Below are 12,021 nucleotides of genomic sequence, written 5' to 3'. Positions count from 1 at the left end.
ATATGCAGCAACATGTTGAAACCCTGGAACAAATGCAGGAACACAGCTTGTTGCAATGCAAACAGTTGAGGGAAGAGACACTCCAGAAGTACGCCTGGTCAAAAAGCAAATTTACCCGTTATAAAGTAACTCTATTTGTTAAGCAAATTCAGTCTTCCTGGTGTAGTAACTTCCAGAACTGTCGGTTCTAAAATAGGTATATTTATTAATTTACAGAGCTGCAGTTTCATTGGTATATTTACTTTGAACTCAGTTTCACTCAAAGAACTAGTGAAACATGTCCGTCGCAGCCTAGTCATTCAAAGTCAAAGAGGACACTCAAGTGAAGATATATTTTAGTTGAAGAATCCTTTGAAGTGATATAGAGAAGTACAGATTGGAGAGATGGTATTTCAGTAGAAGAATCCTTTGTAGTTTGTGATGGGGAAGTAGACTGGAGTGTATTTGCGTTGAGGTAAGAGGGTCTCAAATAGCCTTCTGCATAACCAAATATCAATATTGATATTAACAACTTGATATTCAATTAGCAAATCAGAGTACAAATTGGGAGGTTGATAGGCTAGATTTCGTTTCAGGCTGAAGATGAGTGATGAATTATTATCTAAATTTGGTATAGGCTAATATTACTCCCTGAAGATTGATTATCACTTATTATTACTATCAGTGTATGTGATAATATGGTACAGTGAGAATATTCTCCCTATCAGTTCTAATAATGGGATTTTCAATACTTGCTCGACCGAACTGAGTGGGTCTTGTCCTATTGGAACTGATGGAGATAGTATCTCCTCTATACCGAACACGTACACTGATATTGATATTAATTTGAATCCAGTTTATTATTTCTTTTATTTGGAAGGTGTAGCCTAATAGTTCCAATACTTGTACCCTATAACTGCTTTAATTTCATAATAGAGTATCCTTTCATTTGCACAAATTCCAATATCTAAATAATTTCATATTCATTGTTTTCTTGAATACTAGCAGGTGAACCCTGCTTCACAAGGGTCTAATTGGAAACTTGACGAACTGAAAACTTGACAATTTTGAAGAATTTCAAGTAGACCTATAACAATTCTCGGTAGATTAAGAATCAATATGCAACATTGCAAATTAATCAGTTCAGTAGTTCAGACGTGATGATGCGTCACTCATGGCCTATCCCGTAGATGTATGGACCATAATTTCTTTCTCTTATTATACTATAGATTTCACACTCATTCCTATCAATGAATGAATGTGACGGAATACAAATTCCAAAATAGTTTATTGTTAGAAAACCGAATAATGTCAAACATATCAATCATTACAAAATAACAATAACAATACGGTACTGTAATTGATAGAATAAACCATTATTCAAGTGGATACATCCCTTAATAAATGCAAGTACTCGTGCATCCATGAATGTCTGTAATAATTTGAGCTGAACAATGAATTTGAAAATTTGAAGGTGCTGACGGAATGTAATCCTTTCTCGACTTATTTTCAATCGAAACTGGGAAATGGAATTGAGCTAAGTAGCACTATTCAATAATAATTTATAGTGCTAGTAGATGAGGACTGAGGCTGTTTTTCTATTCCCAAACATTGTTTCTTAGATTATGAGTTTTCATCATTCATGAATTATAAATAATAATAAATAGTACAATATATTACACTTTCTTCAGCGATAACCCATGATGATTGTTTATGATTATGCGATTATCTACTATCAAACGATGATAATGTGTCCTTATTATTCATGAATGAAGAAATCAAACTATATTCCATTCTCTTGAGCGATAGTGTCCATGATCCATTGCAAGTAGTAGGAGACCCTCGTGAAGATGTCGGCAACAGGTGTGTCTCGAGGCACATCTGGGTAGGTCAGTGAACAAAGACCCACTGCGAAATACCTGTACAAGTTAGAAAATCACAATTTCATCAACAGCGAAACATTTTTTATAAACCAGTTGATCCTAAATATTCATCGGACACTGTCAGAGATCAAGCATTTCAAAACAAAATAATCTTTCCAAACAATTTTCCTCTAAACAAAATAGTTTTCACTTTTTTTACTTTCCTTGCCCTATTACCATAGGTAAGGAAAGTATTGCTTTCCGAAAAAATTAGAGTACACAATTTCTAAATTTCTCAACGTTTCAAGGTCCCCTGAGTCCAAAAAAGTGGTTTTTGGGTATTGGTCTGTATGTGTGTGTGTGTGTGTGTGATGGCGGCTAAAATGGCGAAAATGTTGTCAAAAACAGGGTTTTTTGCGATTTTCTCAAAAACGGCTCCAACGATTTCGATTAAAGTTATACCTAAAATAGTCATCAATAAGCTCTATCAACTGCCACAAGACCCATATCTGTAAAAATTTCAGGAGCTCCGCCTTATCTATGTAAAGTTTGATTTTAGATTTCCAATTATCAGGTCCCAGATATTTAAATGGAAAATTTCGAGTGGAGAAGATTGAGTATGAGAATCTCTACAATTAATGTCCAGTAACATTTTCACCTAAAATTGAAAATAAGCTAGAAATTCGAGAAAATGTGATTATCCAATTGCAAACTGTTGGCAACTGTTGATTCTATTGAATCATTCACTATGAAGAGATAGCAGACCTCGGGTGTCTTCAGCGTTATTGCCCTGTCACCAGCTGGCTCAAATCTTTGAATAGTAGACTTGTGATGCGCGGGAACACTTGCGTCAGGTGATTAATTTTCATAACGGCAAGGAAAGTTGTTTGAGTGCGCCACACCAGATTTTTTTAAAATTCGACCAAGTCACTTTTAAAGCATATGTTTTTAACCTTTATGTTCTGAATTTCGTGAGAATCGTTAGAGCCGTTTTCGAGATCCGGTGAAATACAAACATATAAACATATAAACATCTAAACATCCAAACATCTAAACATCTGAACATCTATCTGAACAATTATCTAAACATATAAACAGAAGTTGCTAGTTCAATACTATAGGATAATTAAATCTGCAACCAGATTTCCAAGTCGCAAAATAATATTTAAAATATTGCTCAAGGAAATTGAATGGTTTGATGTAATGTATGACAAAATTCCGGTTTCAGCGCACATCTACTGTATACTGCTACCATAGAATAAACAAGGTTTTCTCTGCCAAAACCTATGAACTTAGGTTGTATAGTTTTTTTCTGCTACTTCTAACCTGGGTATATCATCTCCGACGGCTTGAAGTACAGCCAGCGACCCTCCCGAATCTCCGTGGTAGATGTGTTGATCAGGGAATCCTCCCGCACATATTAATGTCTCGACCTGTTGGAGATCACGAACGGCAGGATTGGTGATATTTGACAGAGATATATTGCACTCGCTCTCATCCCGGATTGGAAGTGTGATCTTCTGAAGTACGGCGGGAGACTCCAGCATAGAAGTAACTGGGTCTGTTGAAATATCAAGTTGAGATGAACAGTAGTTTTCAGGCCGGTAAACACTTGTTTAGCACAAACAATTTATGACTATAGGAATATTTGGATATACAGCGATCATGCTGACGTCTCATCGTTCAACACATGAGGTCAATGTGTGGTGGACTTTCTTTCCTCTCTTTTATATTCAATTTCAAATTCAAATTCAAAATTTTTCCCGAAAAAAATACACAATTATAATAATAATTATGATATTATAACATCTAAAAATAATACAAGAAAGATACTATTAAATATATAAATAATCCCAAAACTGCAGTATATTTTTTATGTCCATCCATGTTTAAGGAGTAGCCTGCAAGGTGAAACCTGTGCGTAGACCTAAGTTGCAGTAATATATTTGTTCAATATAAACTAAGAAATAAAACCAAATTAATAACAAAGATTAGTGAGATTTACACACAAATATAATTTTTTAGATTAGTAGATGATGAAATTGGATAAAAGTTAGTTACACACAATAATAATTCTATGACAAAAAAACAAAACATAAAACAAGAAACAGTTGGTGCCTAGATCTTTTCTTTAGTTTTATTTGATCTTATCCATTCCTCAATCTTGCAATTTAGTTTTGTGCTCCGGCTTATATTGGAAAAAAAATGAGTGGGAACAAGATTTATTATCCTCTGTGATAAGTAAGTGAATTGTCTTCTACATAATATACATTCAAATCCATCCTGTCTTGATGGAATGTTTTTCTAGTAGGACGTTGATTTGAATTCAAGTTTCTTTCACGAAGAAGAAATTCATTTTTATTCTTTTTGATCTATATTATCAAGTTTTCTATGTACAGCTGTCGAACAGTTAGTACTTTGAATTCATTGAAAAGATCGCTTGTAGGATAAAGTCTGGGTTTGCCTAGAATTGCTTTAATAATATATTTTTGAATATATGAAACGTTTTTCAAGATGTGTGTTCAAGGCTCCACCCCAAGCTCTTATTCCATATTGTGAAACAGATTTGCTTAAGATAAGTAGATCAATCGAGATATTTTCAAGTTATTTAGTTCTCCAATTTGATGGAATTTATAAATTATAAATTTTATTTCCAAACACATGCTGTTTATATGAATGTTCCATCTCAGATATGGATCCAACAGTATATTGTTTTCGAAGCATATGTATATGCAACCAATCTAAATCCCAAGAAGATTAACATTGTAAAACGCACTCATCAATATTCCAGTATTCTAATCTAAGTTTTGGAATGTTGTCCTCATATCTATGTTGTTGTTGCAGGCCAAGATGCTGGAATCGACTCATGCTTCTATGCATTTCGATGCACCGAATATTTACGTTTATATGTAATAACGATATGCACTAGAGTTGATAGAATCAGAAATACCGATATAAGAAGGGTTTTATCGGTTGCTCCTCTACATGAAAGAGTTATAATAAATAGACGCAACTGGTGCAGTCAGCATTTGAATAGAATGCCACCTGGAAGAATGCCCCTTGAAGTGCAAAACTAAAGACCTACTGGAAAAAGAGATGTGGAGAGGCCAAGAAAGATTGATTGATTTATTTATCACATGCCAGATCTTGGAAAACCTATTGCACTTATAACATCTCAATTATACAGAGAGATGGGTACTGGAACAGGTTAATTAATAAACCCATTGCCTGTGGTGAAGATGATGTAATAACGATTCGTTATTGTTCGACAAGCAAGAAAAATGTTCTAATTCCTTCCCGAACTCATTTTCAACAAAGCTTTTCACTTTCAAGACTATTCAACAAAGATTGTAGACGATCCGAATTGCAACATTGTATGGAATGTGTGTCCTGGCCTCAGATCGTATTTTACACCTTGGAACAAAAGTACTTGAGTAAAAAAATCAAATATTACTTCATCAAATATTGAAAACAATACAATGAATGCAATGTATGAATCATGAAAATAATAGATAAGTGAGAAATACATAATACGAATCCAATCAACACAGATTCTTAAACTGAAAATAACTGGTTTTCAATCTGACAATGCCAGCAAAACCTAGGTGTGTGCGCTAACTTGAGTATTATTCCTTTGTCATCAAATGGTGCGCTGTCTCACCTCTAAGGTGCGTACAGACTTTCACTCTGCTCCTCAATCGAACGTCACTCGAGCAGATCGATTGATGATCGACCGGGGAGCAAGAGTGGAACACGAGAAGAGCTAACATGTCCCGTAACGTTCATGATCGGAGCGAATGCGGAGCGTGCGCGGAGCGTGTTGGAGGCGCGTTTATCTGTACGCACCTTTAGGTAGTAGCCTAATCATAGGAAGCTATACTGATGGAAGGATTGTTAATACTTGATAATTGAAATAGTATTGTAAAAGTTAAACAGTTCAATTTTCCGTACCTATTCTGAATTTACCCCATCCAGCGAATATGGCATCCTTTCCCGTATGATCCTCCAACACCATATCACCATACTCCAAGCAAATAGGAGCAACAAAGTCTGAAAATGAGAGAATTTTGTTTGTACGTGAATCCACCTAAGGAAGTTACTTTATATTGTTTCTCTATGCTATTAGTCTCTAATGAACTTATAATCTCTTATTAAAAATTGAAGAAATTTGAGATATTCTCAAAAAATTCACTTGATTTTAATGAGAATTATTATTCCACTGGAGCATGCTTTCGTGTGTGCTATTTTTATTGAAATGAAGTGGATTTTTTGACAACATCTCAAATCTCTTCAATATTATGGAAAAGTTCCACAACATCAATATCCACTCTACAAACTCTTATTTAAAGCTCAAGCAGAATAATTATATGAGAGAATTATTTCTTATAAGAAATAATTTGCTCACGATAAATTGACACAGAGAATTCAAACTCTTATTCAAAGCTTAAGCAGAATAATTATGTGAGGGAATTATTTTTCATTAAAGAGATAATTTCTCACGATAAATTGACACAGAGAATTCAACTACAATATGATCACTTGAGTCTCAATGATGAAATCTTAATTCTACACTGTTGAACAAACTCATAATGTTTCCAATAATAATAAATCACGAAAAACCCCAAAACTAATTTTTTTTTTATTTTCAATTCAATCACCATTCAAAACTTGAATCGAAAATTGGATGACTAGTACATCGATGAGTACATACCGTTGAATTGGAATTCATCCCGAATTTTGACTAGAGCTATATCCTTGCCCAATTCTGGGTTAATGTGCTCTGGATGAACTATGAATTCTTCAATATCATATTCTTGGACTACTGGGGCACATAAATTGTTGGAATCACAGTCTGGGTCATAATCCCTGTTTAAATCACCAGCTTTTATTTTCCCAGAGCTGAAAAATTAAGGATTTTTTTGGAAATTAGTGGTTATACTGAGTGGGGCAGCTTCAATATATTGAGAGCTAGAATAATATTGATTACTAGCAGGTAACCCGTGCTCCGCAAGGGTCTATTTTAGAAATTGACAAACTGGAAACTTGATGTAATCAAATATTGAAGAATCGAAAATAGGCCTATAACAATACTCGGTTAATTAGGAATCTATATGCAAAATTTCAAGTTAATCAGTCCAGTAGTTCAGACTTAATGATGCGACAAACATAATTTTACTATCCCGTACGTGTATAAGCCATTTTTTTCCTTTAAAGTATAGATTATTCAATACCAACACTCTATCCAATGCTCCAAGTTCTTCTCATTCATTCCTGTTTCAATAGTATCAGAACAATATTGATATAATCGAAATAAGACATTCATTGTACTGAACAAGATAAAATGACTGTCAGTCACATTGAAAACAATAAATTTGACCCAGTGTTAGTAGGTATTCTAGAATCGATATTGAAGAAATAATAATAATGACCTATTTTGGTGGGCTAATTGACCGAATGAAGTGAGGTCTAAGATTCAAGTCGACGGTTTGGCATTTCTCTTAATGTTTAAATGTTCAAATGTTTATATGTTTATATATTTATATGTTGCGCATTTACGGCGAAACGCGGTAATAGATTTTCATGAAATTTGACAGGTATGTTCCTTTTTAAATTGCGCGTCGTCGTATATACAAGGTTTTTGGAAATTTTGCATTTCAAGGATAAATATAAAAGGAAAAAAGAGCCTCCTTCATACGCCAATATTAGAGTTAAAATCAGACTATAGAATTATTCATTATAAATCAGCTGACAAGTGATTACACAGATGTGTGGAGAAGCCAGTATATTACTGTATTTGTATAAGTTTCAATCATACATTAAAGAGGCATGCATCTCTAAGCTGGGTTTACACCAAAGTTATTAACAAAATGTTTATAACTTAATCCTCATAGATTCTATTAGATTGAACGGAAGTTGACAAACACATATGTTCATCATGTGTATGATAAGTTATGTTCAATCTAATATAATCTAAAAGGATTTAGCTTTTAACATTTTTTGTAATAAATTTGCTTCAATCGCAGCTTTACGGTCGTTGGTTTCAATATTTTGTTTTGCAGTCATGGTATTATTATGCTTACCCATCGGTATCAATATTCTCACATTCGAAAAAACTAATTTAATAGGTGAATAAAAATAAACAAATGAACTAAATAATGCTGGAGAAATTATAATATTTTTGATTCTAAAAAAATTATTTTTATCAGATAGAAAGATCATCACGGAACTGGATGATTTATATCATATGAAATACAAATTCAAACGTGAACTGAGTTTGTTAACATTTAAAGCAGTTGATATCTGGTACTTGTGGATGAGAATACTGTGTGAGGTCTACTGTTCACAGAACTACTAGTGATAACAGTTATATAATCATAGCTCTATAATAAATGCATGAATTGATAAATTTTCTACTCACAGTTTTCCACTAGGTTTGCAGTGTGCCACTGTTAGAACGAACTTCTTATTAATAATCGCTCCACCGCACCTCATTCTGGAATCAACTAAAACCGTTGGAATTTGATTAAAATTAGTATCATTGATCATTCCAGCTTCTACTAAAAATAACAAGTAAGTTACAACTTAAAACTTGAATGGATCTTGAATACTGTTACTAATAAGAATGAAGCATTCATCGATTATATTGGACTCAATGAAACATTGAAATTGAAATTTATTCACAACACTGACATGTTTTACAAATATTTTTACAATGCAATCATTATAAAGAATTAATTACATTCCTAATTACATTAGGAATCCTGTTGAGATTCTCTTCAAAACAGAGTTAAGCCCCGCACACACACATCTTTTTTTGTTCTTGCGATATTTTGTTGTCCTTATGAATTCTATCATATTAAACAGATGATTTCAAACAGATGATGCTTGTCAAGTCCTGTTTAATCTGATAGAATTTATAAGGACGGCAAAATATCGTATGAACAAAAATCGATGTGTGCGTGCGGGGTTAAGTGTTTCTTTCATTGATTTGAAGTATTTTCTGAGAAGCTCTGTGAATTACCTGGGGAGCCCAAAAACATGATAATTTGAACAACCCATGGTAACTCCCCCAGAACAGCATTTTCTCCCCCAAATACTCTCTGCTGGGGATGTTGGAGTCCACATTTCTCACCATTCACAAAATTCCAGGCACGATGGCTGCTGGGATCATCTAAGCAGAAATAGAAAAGTGAGTTGACGTGAAAATTAGAGTCAAAGTGCAGAATAAATATAATATTCATCGAACATTGTTGAGATTAGAACAGATGACCTCCATATATGCTCTAATAATAAGAATTGAATTGAATGACTGCCTTTATTTTGACCTAGGAGGGCGAAGCTAGGGCGCAGTCGGCCCTCTCTTACACTTAACCCTCCAATACAATAATAAATCATAATTTAAGAACGATACTCCATACTGATGAACATACATCAGTAAAAGAAAAATGAAACAAAACAATAATATTTTATAAGAGAAAATAGTAAAATAATAATTGAAAAAATAAATAATAATAGTCTAATAAGTGGATTCGTTGAATAAACTTAAAAGTAGAGCATTCTTTAATATGTAAAATGACAAAGATCTGTTAGGAAATAAAAAAAAAGTTTATGAAGAAATGGTAAGATCGAAGAAGCAAAGAAAAAAAGAACAATATAGCTACAAACCTTATAAGCAAGATGAGAAAAATAAGGAATTAATATTAAATACTTCTAGCATGGAATCAATTTTGAGAGAGAATAAGAGTATTCATTACTATCTCACTTCAAAGCTTTCTTTTAAAGTTGAACTTAAATTTCTTAAAATTTCACTAGATTAATTGATTTTGAGACTGAATATAGGAGTATAAATGGAAGTATCAAAACTATGAAAAGTATGAAAGCAAGAAAAGAAAACACACACACACACACACATGCGGGTGCACCCCCCGCTAAGCCCAGCCACCTTCACCACCACTGATTCACTGGAAGACAGCCGCGCCAAACCGACGACTACCCTCAATGCGCTTCAATTCAGCCGGCAATGAATTCCACAATCCACAAGCTGTCACAAGAAAGGACTTGTTGAACATGACTGTCCTGTGAGTTGGGACTGCCAGCAGATGGGAACCATGCCGTGTACCACTCCGACCGATATCACTCAAATATTAAGAACACAGATATGTGTTGATTATGACAGTGAAAAGTATAATCTTTATTATATTAAAGCTACAAATGACAAAATTTTTATTATAACTAATCTATATACAGTAAATAAAAATGAATGTCTGTTTTTGTGTTTGTTTGTTTGTAGGTATGTTTGTATGTTGGTATGTTTGTATGTTGGTATGTTTGTATGTTGGTATGTTTGTATGTTTGTTTGTATGTTTGTTTGTTCCCTACAGACTCGAAAACTACTTGACAGAACGGCATGAAACTTTGGAAATATGTTGTGTGAATATTGGGATGGTTTCTGACCATAAATTTTAATAGGGGGGGCAAATAATAATTATTTATTAATCCATTTTACAAACCATTTTTTCGAAATTTTCGGCCGAGCGGCTACCTATGATTTAGCATATAAACTTACCAGCTGTATAATAAACACGTCACCCTGTAATAAATTGTGTACTGGTATTAAAACGTTAGTTAAGAGTTGAAGTAAGTATATTGATTGGTACCAGCTGTAGATAATCGTTCCTTAGAAGACCTATACGAATAATTATCATTCTCCTATCATTGAGAAACTGGAAAATATTGGAAAAATATTATTCATCTCATGAAATAGAGTTGTTCATATTGCATTCATTAATTACTGAAGAATAATGATAGACTAAATTTTATTTTTCGAAGTTAGCTTAGCTTATATTCATCCTAAAATGGAAGATGGAAAGAATATGGAATTCTGTGTCATTCATCGTACATCGCATATTTCCTGGACTATCTATTCCCAATCAAAAACTGTGAAAACATTAAATTCATCTTTGAAACACTGATTTGAACTATCTATTTTTTTTTAATTCAACACTTTACTAATAATATTACCATAGCCACCTCTAATACAAGGCCCCGGCCTACGATATTGCAACGTAGCAGCGTAGGCCTAGAATCTAATACATGATTGGTGAAAAAGATCAGCTGGTATTTTTTCAAATCTTTGTCACCAATCAAGTAAAGATTGGTAGATTCTTGTCTACGCTGCGACGTTGCAATATCGTAGGCCGGGGCCTTGTATTAGGGGGGGCTATGATATTACTTCCAATTGATCGAGAAGTATATGTTTTCGGAATAAATAAATGCTGCATGACTAAGCACATACGAAGTCCGTATTGAGATGTAAATGGAAATATCGATTGTCAGATAAATTTCATGATTCACCAAATAAAGTCAAGTGTGACATGAGATACATTGACTTTTTGGCGGTACGAAGTTCGCCGGGTGAGCTAGTTTTATTATATTTATAGGCCTAATCTATTTCCTAGCCTACTAGCTTCTACTGAAAGGGTAAGAAGTATGTTGATCCTGGTGAGGACTAAGTTTCTTGTAAATTGAACCCATAATTTTTATTATATAAAACAAATTCTTACTAGACTTTTTGCACCTGTATTTGCAATTACAAGTAGCCTAATAGGAAAACTTTAAATCGCTTCTACGACTAGCAGGCCTAATTATTTATCTTCTGGGGCCTGGAACCATTTTTACTTTCGCCAGTCCAGTCCCACTACGGACCAATAGAAAGTGTACACTAGTCATATGCATGAGCATGATGAATATTCTAATGACGAACATGATGTATATTCTAATGATGAAAATGATTAATATTCTAATGATGAACGTGATGAATATTCTAATGATGAACATGATGAATATTCTAATGATAAACATGATAAATATTCTAATGGGTATAGTGATCACTATTAGAAGACAATAAATGATAAAATAAAGTATTGCCATCCGAGGCTCTGGTGGCCTATACTAGGAGTGTCAAGTATCTATCAATTTTTGAAATATTTTTTTTTTGTGAATTAACTAATTAATAATTCAATAGTTACTTACATGGTTCTGCATGAGCGAATTGAATTTTTGAAAGACCCAATGATGCAAGAAACACTACAAAATGGGAAAACATTCTATCCAACTCTCGATAGGCTAATTAAATTCAGATAAGAGAGGCTGAGTTCTGCAGTTATGGTTTTCGAATCTC

At 33.6% G+C, this 12,021-nt stretch overlaps 1 protein-coding gene across 1 annotated transcript; it reads right to left on the bottom strand.

Annotated features, from left to right (window-relative positions):
- Positions 1–1,194: 1,194 nt before the first annotated feature.
- LOC111052353 (CLIP domain-containing serine protease 2) lies at positions 1,195–12,021 on the bottom strand. Its single transcript, XM_039426659.1, has 7 exons — positions 11,874–12,021; positions 8,863–9,012; positions 8,260–8,347; positions 6,553–6,740; positions 5,793–5,891; positions 3,168–3,402; positions 1,195–1,898 (listed from the first exon to the last, which is right to left on the bottom strand). Exons 1-7 carry the CDS (start codon positions 11,944–11,946, stop codon positions 1,763–1,765), a joined length of 969 nt encoding a protein of 322 aa, XP_039282593.1. The 5' UTR covers positions 11,947–12,021; the 3' UTR covers positions 1,195–1,762.

Source organism: Nilaparvata lugens, chromosome 4, assembly GCF_014356525.2.
Source record: "Nilaparvata lugens isolate BPH chromosome 4, ASM1435652v1, whole genome shotgun sequence".
Lineage (NCBI taxonomy): Eukaryota > Metazoa > Arthropoda > Insecta > Hemiptera > Delphacidae > Nilaparvata > Nilaparvata lugens.
Note: the sequence above shows the minus strand (reverse complement) of the source record. Positions and strands in the feature narration are given on the sequence as shown.